This window comes from Trachurus japonicus, chromosome 3, assembly GCF_045865225.1.
Source record: "Trachurus japonicus isolate A0001 chromosome 3, Traja_1.0".
Classification (NCBI taxonomy): domain Eukaryota; kingdom Metazoa; phylum Chordata; class Actinopteri; order Carangiformes; family Carangidae; genus Trachurus; species Trachurus japonicus.
The window spans coordinates 19,350,438-19,360,665 of record NC_140909.1 but is presented as its reverse complement, the minus strand read 5'-3'; the positions used below and the strand labels follow the sequence as shown (position 1 = coordinate 19,360,665).

At 41.9% G+C, this 10,228-nt stretch overlaps 1 protein-coding gene across 3 annotated transcripts; it reads left to right on the top strand.

Annotated features, from left to right (window-relative positions):
- The first annotated feature begins 2,571 nt into the window (after nucleotides 1–2,571).
- On the top strand, nucleotides 2,572–9,759 carry irx6a (iroquois homeobox 6a). Of its 3 annotated transcripts, none has more exons than XM_085765637.1 (7): nucleotides 2,572–2,941; nucleotides 4,120–4,398; nucleotides 5,254–5,363; nucleotides 5,675–5,967; nucleotides 6,126–6,821; nucleotides 7,012–7,123; nucleotides 7,472–9,759. In XM_085765637.1, the coding sequence occupies exons 1-6, from the start codon at nucleotides 2,876–2,878 to the stop codon at nucleotides 7,116–7,118; spliced, it is 1,551 nt and encodes a 516-aa protein (XP_085621763.1). In that variant the 5' UTR covers nucleotides 2,572–2,875; the 3' UTR covers nucleotides 7,119–7,123; nucleotides 7,472–9,759. The 3 variants fall into 3 exon arrangements, with proteins under 3 accessions (XP_085621763.1, XP_085621773.1, XP_085621783.1); XM_085765647.1 differs by having other exon boundaries at nucleotides 2,584–2,941; nucleotides 4,170–4,398; nucleotides 7,472–9,077; XM_085765657.1 differs by lacking the exon at nucleotides 4,120–4,398 and having other exon boundaries at nucleotides 2,642–2,941; nucleotides 7,472–8,053.
- Nucleotides 9,760–10,228: the final 469 nt, after the last annotated feature.

The window sequence follows — 10,228 nt, the reverse complement described above, 5'->3', positions numbered from 1 at the left end:
TTACAATGTGATTACGAAGACAAAACACTGCAAAGAAATGGTTCATTGCTGGGTTGTCATACATTTTCTAGAGAAGGGCACTGTGGTCAGTCTGCCATTACAATTAGTGTTCATTTGGGCCTGATTCAGTGAGATCTACACTGACTGCTGGACATGCATTATGCATGAGTCTGTCCATATGCACTTGGGCCATCATGCATGCCCTTGTAAAAATGCACCGACCACCGACATGCAATTACATTTAGTTTTTTTTCCAGGCTTCTCTGTGTGCACATCTTCCTATGTAACACCAGTATAGGTGTGAAAATGTGCATCATCCCTTAATAATAAGCTCTGATCTATTCAACCTTAGTGGTAAATGGAAAGTTAGGACTATTAATTTCTTTCATCTGTTATTCCAATTCAAAGGCTTTTCACTGTCCAGACTACCTATCTCCACATTCGGTAAGATTTTGTAAATTTGTCAGGTGAATGATTATGTGAGAAAATTATATTTAAAAATTGGATAATCTGAAAATCTTACTGTTGCAAATCTGAAAAGAGTTGTTTTTCTTTTGTCATGAAAAGCTGACATTTTCATTCTTTCAGATAATTTATCTTAGGCTCAGTAACCAACATTAATATATGTTTTTTTTTTCTCCACTTTTTTTCTCAGCTTACTTCATGTTTTCTTTCGTGCCACAAGCATGACACGTTTGAAAATTGAGTTATGTTAAAATCAGGTTGGCTTGTCCCTTTCATTTATACATGGTAATTTGAATATGTGCGCTCTGTCCTCATTCTTGCGTGAGGTTTGGGTGCAGACTGGCTTTGGCTCTGAGGTGAAATCTCACAAAGCGAGATGACTGTAGATGGAAAGCATCAACAAGTTGGAAGCAATGGGAGTTAAAAGCATATTTTATTCAAAGAATTATTCTACCACATGAAAGCTTTAATACGGTTTTCTAACACAGGGAATAATGCTCACTGTTGAGGAAAAGGATGTATTATCCAACAAGTTCCCTGCCGAAGCTTAGGTGCCTGTCAGAAGCAATGAGCGCCTGTCAGAACCAAAAACGTGGTGTGTGTGTGTATATGTGTGTGTGTGGGTGTTGCTCTTGCCTGTGGGTATTTTTTTTTTTTTTTAATGGCACTTCCCGGGGCCTGGACCATGACTACTCTGTCCACTTTATCTCTGTGGAAAATCTCTGATGGGAGATCTTCATCTCCGACACGCGGCTCTTTAGCGCCCCTTGGAGAGAAAGCCCGTAATCGCAGGAGGGTCTCCAGGGGGGTGGGTGGGAAGGAAACGCCAGACTTAAGTTTTGGAAAAGCAGGGCATCGAGAAATTTGGCACAAGGTATGAGTCGTGACAACGGAAACCTTACACAGCGTTAGACTGTGAGAAAAAAAGCAGATCATATGACTCTGTAAGACTGATCATCGCTGTCAGTGTCAATACAAATAAAGTGTGTATAGGGAAATAATAGACCCCCTCCCTTCTTCTTTCCTTCCTTCCCTCCCTCCCTCCATACTTGTCCCAACTCAACATCACACGAGGAGGGGGCACAGCTTGTTTATGTTTATGGGAGAGATGCGAGAGAACTGGTGATGGTTGAGCTGCTGATCTAATAAGGCTTAAAATTATTTCTCGTTTCATTCACTATGAGGCAGCACCATTCCTTCCCCATCTTTCAAGTGAGCATCATTCAATTAAAATGCAATTCTCGTCGCCCCCATCCACGGATATTTAATTAGACTGGAGAGAAGGGCTTCCACTGTCTTTTTTTCTCTCTCTAGAACAGCTCTTCGGATTTCACCTCTAAGGCATATTTTCACTCTGTAACTCGTTGGTTAAACAAGGGCATGTATCCATTTGTTAATTGATACAATTACGCATTACGCGTAATGGTCACGTAGGTCTCCAGGCGCGCATCAATCACTGGTCTATTGACCTGCCAAAAACCCCTCTAACCGTTCGTGCTAGGACTGCCCCTCTCTCTAATAGAGAAAGATAGAAACATCATCGTCATTAACTCCGGGATGGACCTCTGGCCACAGAGCCAAAGGCGCACGGAGGTCGAGATTAAATAAAGAAAAGAAAATAAAAAACTCTTGGAGGTGCTTTAATTGTAACAGATTGTGAATAGAATAAATAGTTATCTTTATTAAGAGAAAATACTCCAGAGACTATTTCAGTTTACATGTGTTGCCTGGGTGAAAAGAAAAAGAAATGTATTCAGCTTGAATGTATTTGTGGGAACTAACAAGAGCACCAAAAATATCCTCACTTTCTCTTTTTTTTGTGTGTGTCTAATTTATTTGACTTCACAAATGATTTCCATATGTTGCTATGCTACAATTCAATAATGATGAACAACAATACCATTTTCCTGTTATCTTGGCAAATCGGTGAAAGAAATCTATTACAAAAAGCGAGGACAAGTCTGTGTGCAGTGCACCTTAAGAAAACCCTGTGTTAGACGTGATTGGCAAAGACATTATTCTATCCTTGGTACCCTGCCGTTCCGGGATTACAGTGACGTCACGCTGATACCCTTGCATGGATGAATGCTAAAGAACTATGGAGCCACAAATAATAGCACAAGCAGAGTCCATATCTTGCAAGTCTTACGTTATCCTTTAAGCCTCCTTCAGCTAACACAACAACAATTTTTTTGCACTTAATGACGCTTAATTTCATTTCTTATCGGGTCCTTTGGGGGGATTATTCATTCATATAAAACAATCTGCAGCTGGTGCCAACCCCAAAGTCTCCCTCCTGTGAGTGAAGTCATCTATTATTGAGCGAAAGGCCGTGCGTGAAAAATGTGTGTAAGACGGTGGATTTGAAGTAGAATTGGTTGCAATCGATCAAGGGTGAAGAATATTGCTGATGGTAACAAAAGAAGCAGCTATGTCTTTCTCGCAATTTGGATACCCTTACAATGCAACTTCACAGGTAAGACACTTTGCTTTTTTTTATTATTTCTTCCAAACTTTAGTGTAAACACACATTTATTTATTTCTCGTTTTTTTGTGTGCACATTTTTCTTTTCTGTCACTAGAGTCTCAGCACTTTTCTCTCAGAAGAAACATTTGTGAATGACTGACTGCTTTGACAGTACTGACAGCTATTTTTTTTCGCGCGTTGCTTTTGTTGTTGAAGCAAATATCGATATACACGCACCCGTGTCCAATTACACTGAATTATGAATGAACTCACGTGTTTTTCTGATGACAATAGAGATGAATGTCACCTATTGCGCGCTGCACGAGGTGTAATTGGGGGGCTGAAACGCACGCTGTGCAAACTTTCTACTGAAATGACTGGGTGCGTGTGGACAAATTGGATTATTTTTGGGAGCTTTTAGACATTTAGTTCGATTTGGTGGCGATTATTGCGCCTGGTGACAAGTTGGAAGAAGATGAAGTTGATGAGGGGACAAAAGTTACTATCCTGGCAAAGTTGTCGACCAACTTTTACCTCGATAATATAACACTTCATTGGTGAAACTCAGTTGTTTTAAATTTGAATCAGAGCGGTGATTTACTTGAGAAGGATATAGACATGGCTTTACATTCTTCCTATATATTCTGTGTAGTAGAAGTTGTAATTGATAAACTGGGGCAAGTCACTTTTTTACGCACGGGTTGCGCACGTCTCTTTTCATCTTAATATCCACTGGATGTCATCCATCTGATGTCATTTAATGTCGTGTGTTACGTTCAATTCAGATTTTTATTAAAACACGAGAGAGAGAAAGAGAGCTGATGTGACATCGCTTATTGCACTTGTTCCTCATGTAAGCTCATCTCTCCTCTCTCTCTCTCTCTCCATGAATGATGTGAAAAGTGACTTACCTTGAATTAAGGCGCGTCACAAGTTAAGATAATGACAACCTGATTCGTGATCACTGATTGAACTGATGTACATCGGAAAACAAACAATCAGCTCACATATCTTCGAGATTTCAGGGCACGACACTACAAGACAGCGCAACTTCTTAAGATTGGATATATTAATGTAGTGCTGACCAGCCAAAGTCATTTCAGAGCTATCACACACACACACACACATCCAGGATAAGAGCCAAACACAGCCAATGACCATGTTTATCCACGGTTCTCTTCATGCAGTTTTTCGTGTCGGCAAACCCCAGTACGACTTGCTGCGATTCGATTTCCAGGTCGGTCTCTGACGGGACAGGCGGCTCCCAGACCGCCGCTGCCGCCGCCGCCGCCGCCTCCTTCTGCTGCCCGTCCTACGAGAACCGGCTCCTGGCGAGCAGTCGGACGGAGCTGAACGCGGCGCTGGGGATGTACAGCTCTCCCTACGCTGCAGCGGCCGCCGCCAGCCAGAACTACGCCAACTACTTCCCCTACAGCACCGACCCATCCGCTATCTACTCCACTCTGGTGGGCTCACTTCAGCCTCATTTCGTGCGCAAAAAACTGTGGTGGTGGTGGTGGTGGTGGTGGTGGTGGTAGTGGGGGAGGTGGGGAGAGTGGTGGGGTGGTGGGGGTTCAGACTGATCGATCAACCGAGTTTTGTTCAAATCAATTGATCTCACACTTGCAAACACATCCACCACGACAAGCCGTTTAATCCAGCACCTTGTCTGGTCTTTTCTTCCTTAAAAAAAAGAAAGAAAAAAAAAACCCAGCTGTCACTGTCACCGGGCTGAGGGGTAGAAGTGTAGAAACAATGCAGAGCAACTTTCTCACTTCATGATTACAAGTCCTCCTCATTCATTCATAATTTCCTAAATATTGGCACATATTCCTGTTGTTGAACAAGTTAAAGTAAAATGTGATCACCCCATGCTCAGTTTTTTCACTAAATGACTTGTTAAATGGACTGTTTGCAGTGCAGCTGAAACTTTTCTTTGCTTCTTTTCTCTTATTTTGAAAACACCTTGGGGCAGCTAAAATGTACTATCCATAGAAATGCTGCTCATCATTCCTGAAAACAGTAAAAAAACAAAAGGAAACAATAGCATAACCAGTAAATAAACCAGTCATGAATTATGTTGAATCATACAATAATAAAAAAAAAAATGCCACTGTCGGCTCATTTATAGTGAGTTATACATTAGGCATGCTAAAATACATTTAAGGCAAGAGTGAGAATTATTTTCTGCTTTTGCTCTGAGGGACTTAAGGGGAGATAAGAAATGTGCAATTCAATGTATCATCAGAGTGCTAAGAAATAACCTTGAAGTCAAATCTCATCATGCTGCAGTGTTTTAACAACCTCCTTCTCTTTCACAGAACCCACAGTATGACATTAAGGACAGCACAGGCACTTTACACTCTGGCATCACTCAAACTGCTGCATACTACCCTTACGATCACTCACTGGGACAGTATCAATATGACAGGTAAGCTCTGTTCAATTGTGCCCATTTTATGTAATATGAGCTTGAGCCAAACTGGTAAAAAAAGAAAAAAAAAAGAAAGAAAAGAAAAAGAAAAAAAAGAAGATCATTAAAAGCAGCCATTCACTTGGGGAATATACCGCATTCAGATCAAAGGTCAGAGTGTAACGCCATACTGATACCTGTATGAAGCAAAGCTGTATTTCAAACAGCAGGGAGCAGGGCTATAGGATGTCTGAGGGAGTAGTCTATGATATCCTTCACTAACTGCACTAATGACAAGTGTGTGTGTGTGTGTGTGTGTCCCTTTCCAGATATGGGACAGTAGACTTTAATGGCACAGCCAGGAGAAAGAATGCAACTCGTGAAACCACCAGCACCCTGAAAACATGGTTGTATGAACACCGCAAGAACCCCTACCCCACCAAGGGAGAGAAAATCATGCTGGCCATCATCACCAAAATGACCCTCACTCAAGTGTCCACCTGGTTCGCCAACGCCAGGAGGAGGCTTAAGAAGGAGAACAAGATGACCTGGTCACCAAAGAACAAGGCCAATGATGACAGGAAGGACGACCTCAAGAGCGACCAAGACTGTGTCACCAAAGGTAAACAAACCCACAAAGCATTTGAGTAACCATGATTTCAGGTCAAGTCACTTATTTGCCACTCACATTGACAAAAGTTAACTTAACAACTTTCTGAAGACAACATGTTTCTGATGGCAACTTTTGTGTGACCTTAAAATCTCCTTTGCTCTGTGTAGATTCAAGTGATTGCAAGGAGGAAAAGGATCTGCACCTGAGTGATCTGGAGGACATGGACGAGGACGACTGTGACAAGCTGGACAGTGACTGTGAAAAGGTGGCCCCGGATGAGCAGGACCTCCAGAGGGCCATGGCAGTGGCTGGGGCCGCTCAAAAAAGAGACTGCAGCTCTGAGGTGCAGCTGAGTTTAACTAACAGCTTCCACACGTTCCCCTGTGCCATTAAAGGTGTAACCGCCCTCCCTCCTCTCCCGCCTGACTTCCTGGATCCCGTAGCGTCCAAGGCACCTTCCTCGGCCGGCCCTGCACCGGGAACGCTGTCCCTGTCTCACTTCGAAGTGTCGGATAAGCCGCGGATTTGGTCTCTGGCTCGCACGGCAGCTTCGGGGGTCATACTGAGCCCTCAGCAGCAGCAGCAGCAGCAGCACGGCTCTGAGCTGAGGACTGTCAGCTCAGCCGGGGACTGTCAGCTCCAGAGCACCAGGCTTACTGTGGCTCCTACTGGACAGTGTGGGGGCAGCATGAGAGGCCTCCACGAATCCAGCAGTGTCACCAACACTGAGAGCCCTTTCTCTGAGGGCTCATCCTTGCACTCTAAAGTCTATGGCGCTGGCAGCTACAGCCACAAAGGCCTCCAACTGCACTGTACATCCTACGCTGCACTCCCGGACACATGTCAATACTCCACTATGGAAGGTAGGTCGGCCTTTCCCTGCAATGTTTGAACATAAAATTGGCCTTTAATCTGTTTTTACAACATATTTCCATTCCTGTTGGATATAGAGAGGTCACTATTTTAAGGTTCCAAAATGACAGGATGCTTTCACCTGGTCAACTTACACCCAAAGCAAATATCTTAGATGTGCTTTTATTTGGGTGTGTGTAGGATTCTCTGGTGGCAAAGCGGAGACACAGACATCGGATCTTAGTGACGCCTGTGAGGCCGTGCAGGATGACAAGGTCACTGCATTCAGACCAGTGATGAAGAGGTGAAGCAGGTGAGAGTATGCACTGAACTGAAAGAAACAAATTAAGTCAGGGCAGACACACACACACACATGCACAAACAGACAGGTGAACAGGGACACACACATAGACACCCACTCCTTGTCCAGTAAATGTTGCTAACTTTTTTTTTCATCTAAATTCCCTGGCATGTGGTTGTCAATAGTATGTATGATGTCAAAATTAATGCATCACAAATATATAAATATGAAATTATTGACAACTGAGCAACTGAGCAAAAAAAGAAAATGTCATTATCATATTGTTTATTCCTTCAGGTTTTGAGAGTTAACTATATTTCCTGCTGTAATTTTTTTTTTTTTTGTACTTTTTTTTTGTAGATTTCTGGAAACTGCACCACAGTAAATAATGGGACATTAATTATGCACTAAAAAGGACACACATGGCGGAGTACCGGCCTCAGTATGACGCATGGGAGCTATACCTGCAGTGCTGCAGAGCGGTCAACCTGTGGACGTGGCTATCATTTTGCACAACATTGTTTCTATGGTGTTTAAAAGACTTTATGCAAAAAAATTTACATGCAAATGGTATGAGAATGGCCAAAAAGAAAACGGGCCCGATTCTGTGTATGGCAATCGTGTTGTGTAGCAAACTTTATTTATTTCTCTGTGTATTTATTATTTTTTGGTTATCTTGTCTGTTTGTTATTTAACGTGTGTTCTTGGTTGGATTCGTATCTCCTTTTAAGTATTTTGTTACATGTTGCGTTTTACTGTGGCTTAGTGTCTTATTTTGCCTGATGTAAAAGAGAAAAGTTTGTCGGATATTAAGTTGATTATAAAAGGACTGGTTCCCCCTGTGCTGCGCGTGGACTGAAGATGTTTTTATTTTTTGGTCATTGTGTTAATATGTGAGCTTCTCCTGTGTTTTCCATTCTTTTTTTTCTAACAATACATTTTTCCCAAGAGCTTTTTCATTTTGTGTGTCGTTGTTATTTATAGACCCGAACGTCCACTTCGGGCCAATTAAAACATTTGCTGGATGTGCATTTGATCAAAGTTTATCATCTTGACTCGACGCATAAAAGCCGCAGCGCTGATGGAAGGTCATAATTCAGAAGAGGACGTGAGTGCAATCCACAAGTTGTGGAAGAAAGGGGGACATCATCTCTCTGTTGTCAGCATCTAATCACAAGTGGCATCAGACACTTTGTTAACTGTTCAGGCCAAGCAACGAGGCAGGGACACGGGATGAATGCTGCTTTGTCCCCTGTGTAGCGAGCCGATGCTCTAACTTAACATTGTGTTAATTAAAAGGTCATTTGTAGGATCAAACCCAGCAGAGAATTTCACATGGTCCATCAAAGTCCCTTTGATTTGTCTGTTTTGCCTATAGTCCACCTCGTTATGGGCTAACTCTCCTGCCTCTCTCCCAACAGACAGCTGTAATAAGATGATCACTGTTGTCTCTGATGCGCGCTGACGGTCTGAAAAACTTTTTCATCGTCACGTTGCAAACTTTTCAAATCAAATAGTTCCGTAGTAAGCGACAGACGAGCGCTGTGTGCAGTGGGAAATTGATTTTGACACACTATACCCAACTGCACAAACTACATAAAATATATTATACATGACAAATCTAAAACCTATTTCACAAAAAAAAACCTGACAACTTCTGAAAAGCTTAAGAAAAGCTGACTTTTCACCTTCATTCGTTTTAGAATTTAAAATGTCTAATATGATTAAATCACTGATTTCCTCAGTAGTGAGACAGAAGCCTGTTTTTGTTTTCTTGATCTCCTGTCTTCATAAATTACAGAGAATTATTAAAACAGCAGCAGGAAAAAGATTTAGATTTCATGACTACATTTGATTCCAGACCACCCATGGAAACAACAATACCTGCAAACAGTCCGAAGCCTGCATGGTCAAGCCGTCATTTGTGCTCTTATGTGGGATTATGCCTGGAATAAAATGTATTTCCATATCAGGGCAATTCAGGCTCAGAGCTAAGGTGCTGTGGTCATCCTTATGTGTCCTTGACCAGTGCTGGTGATGGTGGTGGCTGTCACTAATGCACGGAGCCTGCAAATCCAGGGAAATCTACATGACGAGGATGAAGAAGGTCAGAAATAATAACTTAGGCCTCTTTAGATATTTTTTTTCCAGTTCAATTTATTTTCTTCTGTGTTAATCTGAGACCTGATAAAACATGTGTGTAAAGCTGAAAGCAAAAACAAGTGTATTTTTAATATAGGACAGATTTACTTACTCATATCAGAACTAACAACAGGGGTTATATAATAAATGACTGTTTATCCAATACAGGTGAGAGTCAAATATTTCCAGCTGAAGGTCATTGTTAGAGATTTAATGGTACATTTTATTAGGTATTGGATGCAGCAGAATAATTAAGGCGGGCACAAATTAGTCAAAATACATGGATATAATTCATACCAACTACGACAGCTCTTGATATGAAGTTTCCAAGTGTGGATCATTCAGTAGGCTGCTGTGTTTAACAGTCGTCCTGTTAATGACAGGCCACTTTCTTCCTCCTCCAGCCTAATCGGTCATGACGCCTGATCCTTTGCTCTTTACATTAAAATGGAGGGTATGTGTGTATCAAATATTTACAACCAAATTTAATTAAGTCAGAGACTGTAAAGAAAAAGCTGCTTTATGCTATTGAAGGTAATGACGCATGCACAATGGGATTACCACCGTGGAGATGTACCTGGGGGAAACCGCAGATAATGGCCATGATGGGCTCATATAGCAGCGTATGCCTGAAGCAGCTAACAGGTCAATTAGTCTGTCCTATAGGCCTACAACTGTCTTTTACATACGGCTAAAGCAGCTGCACCAAAGAGAGGCAATTAAGAGACACATCAGGAAGATGTATATAGAGGCTGATGTGCACGCCGTGGATCAGAAACCACATTACTGCTACTCCAATCTATACCATAATGAGAAGACACTCCATCTAAATACACGGTAAAACAACCTAAAGTGAAAGTAAGGATACATGAATAGATACTCAGCATAATACGTGGTATTTTTGGTGGTGATGGACACAGGCAGGAGGGGACTAACATAAGACATTGTCTTTGTTTATTATCTTTAATCTGAGGC

What these genes read in the sequence shown, in the direction of transcription:
- irx6a (XM_085765637.1), top strand. Translation starts at nt 2,876, where the DNA reads ATGGTAACAAAAGAAGCAGCTATGTCTTTCTCGCAATTTGGATACCCT. An exon ending in CCGCTATCTACTCCACTCTG is followed by an intron (nt 4,399 to 5,253) that starts GTGGGCTCACTT and finishes TCTCTTTCACAG; the next exon opens with AACCCACAGTATGACATTAA. An exon ending in CCAAGACTGTGTCACCAAAG is followed by an intron (nt 5,968 to 6,125) that starts GTAAACAAACCC and finishes TGCTCTGTGTAG; the next exon opens with ATTCAAGTGATTGCAAGGAG.